The sequence below is a fragment of the Panicum virgatum genome, chromosome 2K, assembly GCF_016808335.1.
Source record: "Panicum virgatum strain AP13 chromosome 2K, P.virgatum_v5, whole genome shotgun sequence".
Classification (NCBI taxonomy): Eukaryota; Viridiplantae; Streptophyta; class Magnoliopsida; order Poales; family Poaceae; genus Panicum; species Panicum virgatum.
The window spans coordinates 62,906,379-62,922,310 of NC_053137.1; the positions used below are offsets into that span (position 1 = coordinate 62,906,379).

Here is a 15,932-nt window from a genome sequence, read left to right on the forward strand (position 1 = left end):
AATATCAAGTGTTCACAGACAACTGACTGAAGCAAGATTCAGTCGTGTCCCTCGCCGTCAGTTGATGCTTCGCGCCAATAATAACGCCTAACGTTTTGTGATATTTGGAAAGAGGCCATTACAATTCTTTCCGTTTAGATATACGCCACTGGAATTGCTTCATTTGGTTGCAACATCAAAAACGCTTGGAATTTCGATCGTGAACTGAGGCAAAAAAAAAAAGTGTCATATAAATAATTGTAATGGTATACCTTTCAGTTTCCTAAATTGGGCAAGGAATCTGACCAATCACCACACTGGTAAATGGTAACATGTTTAGGTGCCTTTTTGCAAGTTTCATGCAACATGTTTAGATTTCAGCATAACCAAAACATAGATGATTGAACTTCATCACGTGACGTCTGTAATTCTCGGATCTAGTGTCTGGTACCTGTTTGACTTGGTTGTGTACGTACGGCTTAATCAAAGTACTTAGGACGGCCTCTGCCCATTGGATACTTACAAAGGGTTTCGGAGTGTGTTCCAGGTTACTGCATTTGCACAGGCTATTTCTAGCCAAAGAGAATTTAACAATCTGAATGCCTGCTACCCATTGCAGCTTATACATGTCATTGTTTTCATCACAGCACATGGTCGGAGCCGACAAGTCAACCTCAAGAACAATCACCAACCAATCAGGCCTTGATCCAAGAGATCCAATGTATTGACCTCTAAATAAATCCGTTCATTGTCATCTGACAGCAAAAGTACAAGCGCCTGAGCTCCCAATTGATGAAATTCAGAAACAGCCTATCTAGCAACTCAGAAACTACCAAAAAAATTAACAATTTCACAGTATCCAACCACTGCTGTGCCAAGTTTTGACATCAATGTCAAACGAGGTCAGATACTGGGATCTCTGGTTGTCGGCCGATCATTTACAATCTTCATTCATCTGAATGATATGAACGAAGCTGAACATGGAGTTGGTCCGAAGTCAGTCAGGACAATCTGTTCTTTGGCACGAGGATGCCTGATGAGGACACGCTCTGATCCGAGTTGAGGATGATGCTTGCCCAGTTTGACGAGTGGTGCACTATCCTTGATGGAATGCGGTCACTGTCTTCACCCCCTGATGCCTCATACCCGTCGCTGGTCGATCTCGACAACTCGATCCCTTGCTGTGGAGTGCATCCTGGGGCAGTGAGGGCTGTCAATTGCAGGTCTTCAGCTCCAGATGAGGAGACAGCTGAGACTCGATACAGGTGCAGATCAGGCGAATCCAAACTGCTATCTGGAGATGATCCGCCTATGTTTGCGGAAGATGCAGCTCTACTAGGATGGAAGGCGCTCCGTGCCTCGAGTTGCAATGGTGCTAAACTGGACAATGCTTCAGGGGGCATTTCGCTGCCAGTACTATCAATAGCATCTGTAGATATCTTTGCGACAGGTTTGAGAGAGAGATCACTGGGCTGTCTTCCTCTTCTGTTCGTTCTCTTGCTATCAGGGCCTAGGTCAATCCTGCCACTGCTCATACCTCCATAGCTACTATCTGTTTCATGGCCTCGTGAATAATCATCTTTTTTGATAGGCACTAAAACTTTGGACTTCTTCCGTGCCTCTGCAGCAACTCTGGAAACTTCTTCTGCATTAAGACGAGCCAATGCCCATGGACTTATTTTCACAGCCCCTGAGCCCTTCTTCCGCCTTACTTCATCTCCTTTTCTCTTGGTAGCAGAATTATGCGAAGAGCCAGCCTCTGACGGAATAACATCATACTGGAATGAGGTTCAGAAACTTCATGTCAGTTGTGAACACTAACAGACAAATGCCAAGTGGGAAAAATGACAACAAGTTTCTTTTTTTAATCATGCCTAAGTATGCAATTGCTATGAGTTAAAACTGCAAGACATCAGTTATTAGCAGTTAGAATTAGCGTGACTGTTAGAGAAGTCACTTACAATTCACATGCTTTACTGCCCAGACTGTGAGTCCACAATGAGTTATACAGATTACAGATATTGCTTCAGTATGGAAGCTACACTATCTGTTTAAATGATTCATGAAGCTTAAAGGGTGTAAGGGTCACACCTGATCTTCAAGAAACAGCCTTGGAGGAGTGCACCACGAACCACGACGAAGTGGACCAAATGAACTAGCACTGCTGAGTCCAGTGTAGGAGCTTACACGAGACATCTGTGGACTCTGCTGCCCACTAACATCTTCTTGGTCTTGCTCTCTCAGGGCAATGATGTAGTCATATGTACTGATTCCCTGTATTGGTTGGAATCAAATCAGTTCGACCAAAGAAAGGCTACAACATCATGTTAACAAACTATCCATGGTTCCTGTGTGTAGTGCTTACTCAGCGAAAAGTCAGTATCCAAGTTTTCATTTCCATTTTGCAGTTTATTTTTTAATTATTTTTTATAAAAAGAAACTCCAAAGTGGTACTCTAAGACCCCCTTCTCTCTCTGCTCTGTAAGTATCTCCTATCATTGTAAATATCCGCCTTTTCTTTTTTAATACAAATGCTGTGGGGATCTCCCCCACAGCTTCAGTTCAAAAACAAAAAGTGGTACTCTAAGAAACTCCATGATGATATTAAATCCTATCAGCAATATAAAAATTTTGTTCAACAAGTAAATGTATGATGTCAGTATCCATAGTGCATACAAAGCATTGTACCCAAGTTTACATTATCCAAAAAAAAATGGTAAGATGTGCAAGGAAGCTGAATACAAGCTGATCATCACTAAGGCATAACTTTGACAACCAGATTCTAATCAACACAAAGATTCTCATATCATTCACAAGGATGTTATTATTCAAAGCTAAAATAGAATTAGACAAAATGGAAATGTATCAGAACTTACCTTCTTGATAAGAAGAATGTGGAAAAAAAGAAGTTGGGCAATCGGGAGTGAAGCAACCATGGCTAGGATGCTACATGATGCCTGTGTCAAAAAAAGAACAATGCTTTGACCAATATCTCAAGAAAGATTGGTGAACAGAGCTGGCTAATTTAATAACCTTTGAACTATTCAGTATCTGAAAGTAGGATGACAGTTCATACCACCACAATCACGAAGGGCACCAAAGAGAAGCTGCTCCCTAGCTTTGAGAATATTTGAATAGAGAATTCCTTCCGCTCGACGAAGCATAGCACTAGCACCAGTACTCCAATTGCTGATTGTAGGATAAGCTGGCCCAAATTGCACAAATCATGCAGACCTGTCAATGGTCAACTAGGATGAAAAGGACCAGGACCAGGACTAAAATGCTCTATGCAATTATGATGACCAAATTCAACGCATAAGAGTGACTGTTTTTAGAATGCACTTGATGCTGGGAACATACTTAACAAGAACAGCACTAAGGTAAAGTATTATGTAAGGATGGCAGTGGGTTGGGTTTGGGGCGGATATCCGCGGATTTCGGATTTCGGGTTTCGGTTTTGAGTTTTAATTTATGCCCACAGATTTTCGGATTCGGATACCCGAAATCTAACGGGTTTGGGGCGGATCTTAATCTTTACCCACGGATCCACCGTCGGGGCTCCGGAAAGCAGCACGAGCTGCCAAGCAAGGCAGCTGACCCAGCTTGGCCACACACGAGCAGCCCAAGGCCCACACGGCTTGCTGCAGGAGCACTCCTCCGCATGGGCCAGTCCAAGGCAGCCAGACCAGAGGCAGCTCCCACGGGAGTGGACAGGCCAGAAGCTGGCCCGTGGCCCAAAGCAAGCAGGCAGCCTGCACGGGGTCGCGTCCAGCAGCTACAGAGCAAGCAGCGCGCCCAGCAGGGGTTCACCGCGCAGCCCGTTAGCGCACAACCGCACACGGTGAAGCAGTAACGCATGGTTTGTGAACTTTTTTTCGGGTTTTGGATAATCCGTTGGGTTTCGGGTATCCGCGGATTTCGGTTTTGGGGATGGATTTTCACCCGAATCGGTGTTCGGGGCGGGTTCAGATTTTAAATTCGGGTTTCGGGTTTGGGTGCCCAAACACTCCACCCGACCCGAACCCGACCCGTTGCCATCCTTAGTATTATGCAAGCATCTATAATTCTATATTACTACAATCTATCAGAGCATGGTAGGACCATAGGAGAACATGAGCTTACCAAGACAAGGGCAGTAGACATTAGAACAAAAAACCTCCTATAGTTTCTTTTTCCAATACAATTGTTGAGCCACTGTTGAGATTTGAGGAAAACAGGGAAGTTATTATATGCTAAATGATGGAAATAAGATTACAATTTTTAAGGAGTATGTTACCCGGCAGTGATGATCAAAACCATCGATGCATTTGTCACAAACTCTGCAGTGCTTACTATACTTCAACACCTACAGAGAAAATAGCAGAATATTAATGTTTTTCTACACAAAAAAGGAGAAGATCAACACCAATTACAAGAAATGTACCTGAACTTCACATAGGCTGCAGAAAAACATCCCTTCCTCACTGGCTTGCTGCTCAGAGGGCCATTCATGTGATCGACAGCAGGAGAAAATGGAAGAGACAGGGTAGAATATAAGGAGAAATGAGGAGAAAGTTGAACTGCAGCAAGATGGATTCTTGTCCTTGTGTTGAGACATTGACTTCTCACTAGACACTGTAACCTCATGTTCTTGCTTTCCTCCAGTTTCCTCTAGTTGCAGCCGAGTATCTGAAACACCTTTTCTGGATTCCTTCAGATGCTTGTGTTTTCCACTTCCATACAAGCTCGTATACTTCTTTGATTTGAAGACCCCTGGGTCTGCTGGGTTCGCTGCAGCACACCAGATGTATAGAAAGAAGACACATAAAACCTGAGAAGCCAAGTTACACACAAGGTCACAGAGATGTTACGTAAATAGATACATCAGCCATAAGACTACTAAGAAAAGTTTCATACAAGGCTTTTCCTATATAGTAATATTTTTATTTCCACAACAGAGCATGACAAATTTCTTAAAAGCAAAGAAAGATTGAAAACAAGTTAAGTACCATGAATTCATGAAAATCATGAAGCCAGGGGTAACCTAGAAATAAGGGGACAAGACAATGGAACCTATTTCACACAACTGCCTTTCACGAATTTGCATCATTACGGCAACACAACAGCACCAAAACAACACCATAGGAATATTAATAAAACAGGCAATGTTAGTGTAATAATGAAAACTAATTATGCCATGTCACTCTCCAGTAAACGAAGCCACAAAATCCTACCGAACACGTACTGTGGCTGGCGAACAGCCCAAAGACAGTAGAGCTGAAGTGGACAGAAATGAAGAGTCTGACATGTACAGCTCCTGCTTGCTCTGAACAACAAAGGGTGTGTTTAGATACCCAAAATCCTCCAAACTTTCCATCACATCTCTGTCACATCGAAACATTAAATATAGCAAATGACACATACATGGAGTACTAAATGTAGGTAAATAAAAAAACTAATTACATAGTTTTGATGTACGTTACGAGACGAATCTTTTGAGCCTAGTTAGTTCATAATAGGACAATATTTACCACAAACAAACGAAAAGTGGTACAGTGTGCTGCAATGTTTTTCCAAGCGCTACAGTGTTTTCCGTGGGAACTAAACACAGCTTGTGGCAGAAGCAAAATTTCACCAACCGCGAAGGCCAAAGCAAAGCCGATGAATTGAGCGAACCAGACAATGGCACCAGAATTGCCCAGACTAGCCAAACGATTTAACTTGTACCAACCTTAAACAAGCAACAAAGTACAGAAATCGTACCAAATACGCGAGACTGCCAAAAAAACACGTTCCGTGATTAGGATACTTAATTCGGCACCTTCTCTAGTTCCAGCAACCACTACCGGGCCCATAAGGCAGCACCTAGATGGGGATCCAAAGGCACCAGACAAGCAAAACACAAGGCGCTCACTCAACTCGGCGTAACATCAAAGAAGAGACAAGCAGGAGCACTCACCAGCGGAGTGTAGAGCCCCATGACCACGTACTGGAACACCTTCCTCCCAACGAAGGGGGCGAAGAACACGTAGAACGCGAACGCCAGCGCCAAGAACACGGACACAGCCACCACCTGCAAGAGGCATGGAATCTTCAGTAATCACAGGCGGCAAGGGAACCCCGGCTAGCAGGAAAAATGCGCGAAATTTCAGCGAGGAAGAACCTGGAGAGGGTGGTACGGGAGCTGCCACCCGTGCCGCCTCATTGCCACTCCCAAGAAACGCAGAATCCGCAGAAGAAACACGAGAAAGAACAAAGAACCCTCCTTTTGACTTCCTGCTCTCCTCCTCGAGCCAAGGGACGCGATCACTGCTGGAACTTCCGAGGATCAAGCGCTCAAGCACCGAGCCCGCGGCTTCTGCTCGCTCTCGCCATGGATTCGATCTTGCCGCGGTGGTCGCGACCGCATCTGTGGGCTGGCGCCCGGTGGCCGGTGGGCGAGAGGGGAATGGGGGAGCGTTTGGGAGGGAGACCAAAGGTTGGAGGGCATTAAATGCCGCGCTGCTCTGTGCAGATTTATGGGAGAGCGGCGAGCGAGAGGGGAAGGGAGGAGGGGAGGTGGTTTGGTTTGGCTGGCGTGGCCGTGGCTGCTTCGCTTTGGGCGCTCACGTGAACCTCCCTCGCCACTGTCGCCAGAGTCCGGTCTCCACTGTGACTGATGACTGGGCAGTAGCAGCAGGGGCCGCCTGGCTGCTGGCTGTCAGTGTGGGGCCCAGTGACAGACGGTTTGTCATCCATGGTCCTCGGATAGACCTTGAGACTCTTCTTTTCCTTTTATACTTTTGTAGTAGCTTTGAACATTGAGGCCTTGTTTGGCTCCAGGACTTTTTTCAGAAGTCCCTATCACATCAAAAAGAATCTTACTATTTTATAGTATTAAATAAAATCTGTTTATAAATGTTTTTTGACAGCTGAGTGCTTTTTCGCGAGACGAATCTAATGAGCCTAATTAATTCATAATTTGCTACAGTGATGCTACAGTAACCATTCGCTAACCATAGATTAAGATACCTCATTAGATTCGTCTCGCAATTTAGCCCCAGGGTTCTGCAGTTAGTTTTATAATTAATATTTATTTAATACTTCTAAATACTAAAAAGTCCCTAGGACTTTTTTGAAGTCCCTGTTTCTAAACACCCCCTGAGTAAATTCCCTATGTGTCACTCAAAAATATAACTCATCCCCTGTGTGCCATTGAAAATTAGCACATCTCTTCAATGCCATTGTTTTAAATTTTCCATCCTCTCTGTGCCATTGCCGTCACAAGACATGTTAACGGCGTCAAGTTTGCTCAAGTTCTGACTTTTTTACCCTTGCTTCATCCTCTCGGCCTCTCCTCTCCCGTGGCCCTCAAGATCGTCGGCCGACTGAATCCCGGCCGATTCTATGGCCCTACCGCGGCCCCCGTGGCCCGCGCTACGCCCTCCACCACACCCCTGCCGTGGCCCCGTCGCGCCGGCGACCCATGGCCCGCGCGCCCTCTTCGCCGGCTGCCGCACCGCGCCTCCATCACCCACCGTCCGCCCAGTGCTGCACCTCCGTCGACCGCCCTCCGCGTGCGCCCCTGCCGTGGCCAAGTCGCGCCGGCCACCACGTGCGAGCACGGACTCGTGGCCCCGCACGTCTTCTGCCGGTTGCCGTCCGCCCCAGTGCTACGCCTCCGTCGACCGCCCTCCGCCTCGGGTAGCAAGCATGGCTCGCACGCAGGCGGATGGGCGGCCGCGGCAGGCTGGACCCCGCGCCGCGCGCTAGAGCCTGCCTGTGCGGCGGAGGGCATGACAGTCGCGTCAAGGGCGCGGCACGGGCGGCGCGCGGCGGCCGGCACGACGGCGGCTTGGGCATGGGTGCGGCGGAGGGCGTGGCCCGCGGCGGAGGACGCGGCGCACGACGGCGCCAGAGCAGGGGTGCGGCGGAGGGTGCGGCCGATGGCAGAGGATGCGACGCACGTGGTGGCCCGCTTGACGGCGGCCGCGGCGGAGGAGCAGCACAGGCCTCCGCCGCGCGCGCCGGGCACTCCGTCGCCGTCATGGATCCGATGGGTTCAAGGTTGAAGATGAATCTGACGTGTGGGTCCCACACGTCAGTGGTAGTAGAGAGAGGGCAAGAAATAGGAGCCAGGGTATTATTGTTCTTTTGACTTTCAGTTTAACTGCTCCGTTAGTATTTTTAACACCAATGCCATAGAGGGAATGAAAAATTAAAAACAATGGCATTGAAGGGATGTACTAATTTTCAATGGCATAGAAGGGATGAGTTACATTTTCCAATGGCATATAGGGAATTTACTCTTGAACTTTTCAAGGCAGGGACGTTTCCAGCAGAGTTTGCAGAGCATGGTAATTTTTTCCTCTTGTTTCGATGATTATTACAGTAATCTTCCACTGATTTGTGGTCATGTTATTTAGTTATATGGCTAGAGTTGATTTTTAAAGTCTTATTGTGAAAAAAAAATGTGAAACAAATCACCTACTTCAAGCGTCATGAGTTTTAACCACAAACCAGAATCCAATGTTTGACGTCGTCGACAGTCGACACTGGTTGGATTATATGTATCTGGTGGTTGGCAGGTAGTGATGCTGATTAGTTGCCGTCTCTGCAGGTATGCGATAAGGTATTTCCCTATATTAATAAGAGACATTGCATGGTGCCAATTTTGCTTACATGTAAAACATATTTATAATATAAATGGACGGTACTGTATCAATAGTTCCAGAAATACTACAAAGAGATATAGCTCTAATAATCAATGATGAATATCCCAACCAAATCTTCCGATGGAGCCATGTAAGTGCAGACGTATCCTGCAAATGTACAAGCATTGTTGAAATTGAAACCTGAACTTTGTTCGTCTTGCTTGCTAGCCAACCAATAAATAGTGTTTTTCTCTCACATCAAATCAACACCAGCCACAGCCAGTCAACAATATTTTTCTTTTACAACAAATTAACACCAACCATCAATCACAGCCAGCCGAACAGAGTGAGTGCAGATGTAGAAATTTACATACACATACTCACTGCTGTGAGCGCACGTATACCTTGTCCGCGCGAACAACTTCATAAAATTTAGCCGGTATTTTGGATTGATGAAATTATCGTATATTTTTGCTACAGTGTAGTTAAGATTTTCCGAAAGATTAACCATCTCATGCGAACCAAAGGTAACTCTCTCTTCCAACTTTCCATGTGCATCAGCTAAGCTACACTGGCAGTGGCGCAATGTCTAAGCGTACCGCTCCCCTGCTAGTAAATCCGGATTTCCAGTATCATATCCAACATATCAGCATCCATGACAGTGTCACGCCGTCCGTACACAACAGTCTGTCAGGGATCAGCAGTTAGCGGCCTCGATTCACAAAACTATGCTGACACGTTCAGCCGTGTTTAGTTCCGTTGCAAAAAATTTTCAAAGTAATCTTACTAATTTGAAGTACTAAATGAATTCTATTTATAAAACTTTTTGCACAGATGGGTTGTAAATCGCGAGACGAATCTAATGATGCTAATTAATCCATGATTAATAAATAATTAACGGATGGTTACTGTAGCATTACTATTGCAAATCATGGATTAAGTAGGCTCATTAGATTCGTCTCGCGATTTACAGCCCATCTATGCAAAAAGTTTTGTAAATAAACTTCATTTAGTACTCTATGCATTTGTCGTCGAAACATTTGATGTAACGTTTTCTTTTTACATTTACTGGGTTTACCGGGTCGGACCAGGGCCTCATTTTCCTGACGATTCTGTCTGTCAACAACTCGACATTGTTTTATACGATCTCCGCTGTACTAAACTAGTCTTGAGCAGTTGAGCTTATACCTTTTGGGGCTAGCAAAACAAAATATAATATTGTGGATTAGTACTGGGTTGTTGTGCATGGTTTGTCCTTTGCTGTTGTTGTTCTCCTTGAAACCATCAACAACCTCTTCGATATATAGACTTTATCAAGATCTACAGATGCAAGCAGATTCCGATTTTTTTCAAAAATAAAGCAGATTCCGGATGGGTGAATCGTGAAAACTCGTGCAGCCTACCCTGGTCCCTGGAATAAAGACCCGTAAGAAAAATGCACTTCGTACTAAAGTTCATGTATTTATCATGAAGTTAATGATCACACAATGTTACTCTTTTCTTATAAAAAATGCCACTCCTTTCTTATTAAAAAAAAGGACACAAAGGGATGCTCAAGCAAAATGTCAAAAGCCCATGATTCAAATGATAATGGGCTAAAATCATCACAAGGAGCCAGCAGCCAGGCAACGAACAATTATCAACTTTGTAAAAGCTGCTATGACTATGAGCCCGTGACCATGCATATGGATCGCCTCATTTCACGCACTTATTTTGCCTGCCCTTTTGGACAGTCCAACAGCATAGGCTCCTCATGATGCCGTCACCAGCAGCAGTTGACCCCTCACTTAAGCAAGGAATCACCCTTGCTATGATTGCCCATTCCAAGTTCCATGTGGCGAGGAAATTTAATCCGCATGCTTTTTTTCTTAATCCCCAATCAACTGTATAATACATGCATGGTATGAATAATCTTGTTTTATACGGTAGAATCATACGGAACACATACCGAGCTTATCGATCTGTGGGAAGAAAACTAATTGTGTGGGCGCTTATCTATCATAGATATCATAGTTATAGATATGGCCCTGATTTATCAATTACAAATCTGGAGCATGTGGCATTTAAGAAACATCAACCTACCCTTTTCAATCATTTTGGGCGGGAGAGAGAGAGAGAGAGAGAGAGAGAGAGAGAGAGAGAGAGAGAGAGAGAGAGAGAGAGAGAGAGAGAGACTAGCTATCCCCAAGGAAATAGTGCTCCACTTCTTAGTTCTTTTGTACCATGCTCACACCGTCACTGAGCTTTTGGATGAACTAATCAAGTAATCAGACGGGTACTATGTTCCACGGGCACATGCATTTCAAACCTCACACCTGTGTTCTCTACCGCTCCCTGGCATCTTCACGTGTCCTCTAGGTGTTGTCACTTGGCAAGATGCCCCCCTTGTGAGTTGTGACTTGAGAGCTGGGAGAGGCAGTGGATGGATGGGAGCTAGTGCGCTGTCAAAGCCTCAACTGCGGTTAAAAAAAGTTGGGTTCTGACTTTTTATGGCGAGCAAGTTCTTGGTTGGCCAGCGCTAGTCTACTAGGCTCCTAGTTTACTTTGGAGTTCTATGGAAAGGGCGGCACCCCCACCTCACCTCAACTCAAGGAAAGGGAGAATCAACGAGACGTCAATGGAGCTAGCCGGCTGCCGGCATGTGATTCGGACCTCGGTTTGGCGCGAGGCGTGGGACAGCACAGTGATGGGGATGGCCCTTGAGCTAGGAGACGAAGCCTCGTCTCACCTAAAGCCGTTGTCCTCTCTTGACCTGTCCGTGTTAGCCGCGCTGCTGCGTAGCTAGGGCCATGGGTGGACATGGATGGGCACACACCTCCTGGCGCAGCTGTTCGTCGCTAGAGGCCACCGGGGGCGGCACCGTTTGGAGCCCATCTAGTTCACCGTTCTAGGTTCTTGCTGTGTCTAGCGCGATTTTTTCTGTGTCTAGCGCGATTTGGGAGAGGGGGGATTGAGGAGCATTTGATAGATGGATGCAACGGGGGGGGGGGGGGGGGGGGGGTGAGCGCGGCTTACCAGGAGCAGGGCAGCACGGGCAGCACGGCGCCCGCCGCCAATCCGGCCACGGCAGCTGCTTGGGGAACCGTCCGATAGTTTGTACGGCCAGGTCTGATCTGGAGTGGATCCGGCTTGCGTCTTTGCGTAGTGAGCCCTCGGCTTCTTCAGAGCGCTGCTGGAGAGGCACCGCCTCGCTGATCTCGCTGCCGCCGCGGGTGATGAGGTGATCCAATTGATCGATTGCTTGCACGGGACTGTGAAGTTGAGCACCTCGGAGCTTCAACATTGCTGTGACGCCCGCCGTTTCTCGTCGCAGGACTCTGACGCTGCGACGCCCCGCCCGTGAGCTCCGCAGCTGGATGTGGACACCTCGCCGGCGGCAGTCCATGGCAGCTCCGGGCTCCGGCGCCCGAGTGTCTGACGAGTCCTCGCGCTTCGCTCGGCTACGTGTCTTTTGCTCGGGCCGACCCGACACGCAAAGCCCGCACAGCAAGTCTTGCGGCCTCTGTATGGATGCAAGTGGGCCTGCTCACAGCCTGTTCCATAGGCGCGGCGCATCGTCTTTAATAACATGTCTAAAAGGAAAGTCTTCAGGGCGTAAAGAAAAGCAAAGCTGACTGCTGAGGGAGTAGCAGCTTTCAACCTGGAGCGTTTCATCAAATAATCCAAAACCAAACTTCAAGCTCAGCATCAGCAGGCGGTCGTGTTATTAGGGGCACTGAAATTGCGTGTAATCATTCGACTTGTTCTCGCTCTTGCAAGAACCCTGAATTCCCTTCCTGTTATCGATCATGATTCAAGAAAGGCCAAGGGATTAACACTAACGAGCCCTTTAATAAAAAAACTTTGACGGGAATAAACACTACAACCTCCGAGGGTAAAGTACCGAAGCAAAAGAAGCTGCACACACGCGATTGTGAAGCCTGCGAGGCTGTCAGACAACGGATCATAGACGAGAAAATGAATTCATTGCATCATATGATCATCGAAAGGAATGATGATACATTCACTAAGAAAGGGAGCTATTACTGCATTACGCGCGAGTTTACATCTCATTTACCCCTGACATACGCTATTTGCCCCTGGATTATCTCCATACCCCTATTCCCTACTGCCTATTTTTACATTTTTTTTTTACCTAAGCACCAGGCTGTACTTTTCGAAGCCATGGCTGTACTTGGGCACCGGTGTTAGAAAGAATGGACAAGTAACATGAAACAACATAAGAAAGAATGGCGTAGCGTCAGTGTTAGCAGCTCTTTACAGTAGTCAGAAGTTGGCCCTGGACCCTGCTGGCCGACATGGAAAAAAAAAATGAAGTCGGCATTCTCCGGTGAGACCTGTAACAAGAAAGTAGTCAGTAATTATGAGAAAATGTTATCGATGTATTCATTAGGAGCAAAGATATCAGGCATAATACCACAGAGGGCTCCTGTACAATTGCTTCAATGCGATGGCGCTGCACCGGTCGGATGCCAGCGTCCATCCACAAAATTCCCCTTGCCCAAAAATGCATCTGACGGGCGTCAATTTGCCCTGCAAGCAGATCAGAAGCACAGCACAATAGCTGGCCATCTGGGATCATCCCACGTCTCTTCCTCGTCTGTTTGCAGACCTTGTCCTCTCTATAGTTTGTTTAGCTTGCCGGCTTGGATTTGATGGTTTAGAGTCCTATGAGCAGTATTTGAAAACAATAAATATAATGAGCTTACGAAGTTCCCTAAAGATGCAAAATATATAAAATGAGAATCAATACATTTTTGCTAGTCAATTGAGCACTTTCGGCCTTCTCGGCTTCTGCGTCCTTTTCAGCTTTTTTCTTCTCAAGCTCAGCTTGTTTGAGGTTCGCCTCGTGTGCTTTTCGAAATGTTGTTACTAAAGTTAATAGGGTAGAGATCACTGCAGAATAAGGATGAGGTATCAATAAGACAACGCTAGAAATGCAGAGACTGGATGTGCTTGAACCACCTACATCCTACAGAGGTACCGTAATTTAACCTAAGCATGTTCAGATAAAACTGATCTGCTTACCTTGCTCAAAGGGGCAACGAACGGGATCCTCACCAAAGTATTTAATCAGTGCATCTGCCTTTTTGCCCTGGAACCATATTGAAAATTCATTCTACAAGAAATGAAGGGCACATATAATGTGCCGAAAGGACAAAAAAAAGGAAACCATACCACTTCAGAAAACAGCGATGATAACGACTGCACATCAGCTCCAGCATTGTCTGTGAACTCTTTCAGTTTCTACATAATGCAGATAATGCCAGTTTAGAAGCAACCAAGAGACAAAGACACTCGCTTATTCTACAGCTTAATAGGAACACAATGCGACTTTATTGTTTAGTTCAGCATTTGATGAATTAAAATGCATCAGTTTACAAGAAATATTAACAGAGACAGTCACCAATGGATGAGCACGTATTTCATCTTCTTTTTTGTTTGTTGTTAGTCTTGTCAGCTTTGAGATTAAAATTCATGAACGCCTATCTGAGGCTCTGAGTAGTCCATGTAGAGGGCCATCAAACAAATAGGTAGAAAAACAACATTATTTTCTACAAAAAAGGCTTTTGATCATCCAAAATGCCTGGTTGTATTTCCACTGAAAGTAACTAGCTAAATTCCATATGAATGCTTATATAAACTGAAATCAAGATACTGTGTCCTGACCTTGCGAAATATTTCTGATACTGGACCATCCTTTTCTGAAGCATCATACTCCAACTGAACTTTTTCCAGCCCTTTGCTAACTGCTTGCATTTCCTCAGCCAGCATTTTTAGTTGTATCTGTAGAAGTTAACAGTAAGAAGAAATGAAACATCTGTTTACAGAATATTATATATTCTACAAAATCAGTAACAATCAAGAAGAAACTCAAACCTTTGATGCGGCATCTAAACTAACAAGATCGACATAGAAGTTTAAAAGCTGTGGAGATCTTGCAGCAAGTACCTGGTATCAAGAAATTGTTAGAATTAAGACATTAATGGAAAATAATTTCACTTGTACTTCAGTAAATTAGACCAGAGCTACAAAGTGGTTACCATCGAATAGAAAAATAGTCAAATTGTAGGCTGATGACTATGGCAGCTTACAAACGTAGCAAGAATGCCTATTCAACAATTATTTATTGGGGCCCCTTATTTGGGATAGACAACTGATTCAGTTGCTTTAACCATGCACCATTAGACAAAAGCAGTATCAGGTGTCATATTCAGACACTTGACGGCACCTTGGAGGTTATGATAATCTGTTAGACTGTTGCCCATGGTTTCAAATCAGACTGTACTAGGCTATATTAGCCAAGATTGTGCAGTTCCCAACATTATTGTTTAACTATTGCATGAACTCATGAACCTAAATTGATTTTGGTGTGTTGGAAATAGTTAATCATTTCTGTGTTGGCAATAATGAATCAGAGATTCAGTGCTTATCATTGAGTTGCAGTTCCACTCCTAATTCTCATACCAAATGTCACTCTAGCTGTTTTGCAATGCACCAACTAGCAATCCATCTTGGTTTGCATGTGTGACTTTGATGCATAGTCGGTCCAGGTATAGGTGAGAGCAGATATAGAGTGCATTGTACAATGACTGGTTCTAACAATGTGCTAAACTGCACAAGCAAAGAGTAAGCATACCCATAGTCCCATGGTCCTAATAAATAAAAAGGCTCATTTTCTCTCAGATTAGTGATAGAGTAGCAGTTTCACTCAAATCTAAGTTTCTTGGAAGCCATCAAATTTTATCCTCTTCCACTCCGCGGGAAAGATCAAACACCTACTTTATATAATACAATAATACAATAATGACATTTATTATATAATACAACAATCTTGGAGAGTCAAAAATTTTTATGTTTGACCAAATTTATATAATACAATAATGACATTTATTATATAAACTAAATACCATTAGATTCTTTATTAGTTATATTTTCATAGTACATCAATTTGATATCATAAATCTTTATATTTTTCTCTATAATCTTTGTCAAATTTGAAATTGCTTTGACTCTCCAAGATTCTTAGGATGTCTTATACTCCCTCCGTTCCAAAATGTAGGTCGTTTTGGCTTTTTTAGATTCATAGTATTTGTTATGCATCTAGATATAATGTATGTCTAAATATATAGCAAAATATATAAATCTAGAAAAAATAAAACGACCTACACTTTAAAACGGAGGGAGTAATTTGGAACGGAAAGAGTACTCGATCTTGACTCATATCGTCGCCGTGCACGAGGGACACAACTGCCAAACACTCACCAACAAGGAGGTTCACAGACTCACAGCGTTCCCTTTGGTTGTCTCACACTCTCGCCAGTCATGCCGATCGAGCTG

General features: G+C 44.8%; 2 protein-coding genes across 3 annotated transcripts in view; both read right to left on the bottom strand.

Moving 5' to 3' along the window:
* Window positions 1-662: 662 nt before the first annotated feature.
* On the bottom strand, window positions 663-6,524 carry LOC120693529 (probable protein S-acyltransferase 22). 2 transcript variants are annotated; one of them, XM_039976984.1, is made up of 10 exons: window positions 6,122-6,524; window positions 5,918-6,031; window positions 5,204-5,284; window positions 4,403-4,789; window positions 4,256-4,324; window positions 4,102-4,173; window positions 3,056-3,184; window positions 2,856-2,936; window positions 2,071-2,253; window positions 663-1,757 (listed from the first exon to the last, which is right to left on the bottom strand). In XM_039976984.1, the coding sequence occupies exons 1-10, from the start codon at window positions 6,161-6,163 to the stop codon at window positions 981-983; spliced, it is 1,935 nt and encodes a 644-aa protein (XP_039832918.1). In that variant the 5' UTR covers window positions 6,164-6,524; the 3' UTR covers window positions 663-980. The 2 variants fall into 2 exon arrangements, with proteins under 2 accessions (XP_039832918.1, XP_039832925.1); XM_039976991.1 differs by lacking the exon at window positions 5,204-5,284 and having other exon boundaries at window positions 6,122-6,520.
* Window positions 6,525-12,573: 6,049 nt separating this feature from the next.
* Window positions 12,574-15,932, bottom strand: part of LOC120693545 (formin-like protein 5) — a 113,731-nt gene continuing 110,372 nt past the window's right edge. The window contains exons 17-18 of the mRNA XM_039976999.1: window positions 13,009-13,259; window positions 12,574-12,928 (exon numbers count right to left, since the gene is read on the bottom strand). Coding sequence (XP_039832933.1) covers window positions 13,170-13,259 — 90 coding nt within the window. The 3' untranslated portion in view covers window positions 12,574-12,928; window positions 13,009-13,169. The remainder of the gene's footprint in view (window positions 12,929-13,008; window positions 13,260-15,932) is intronic.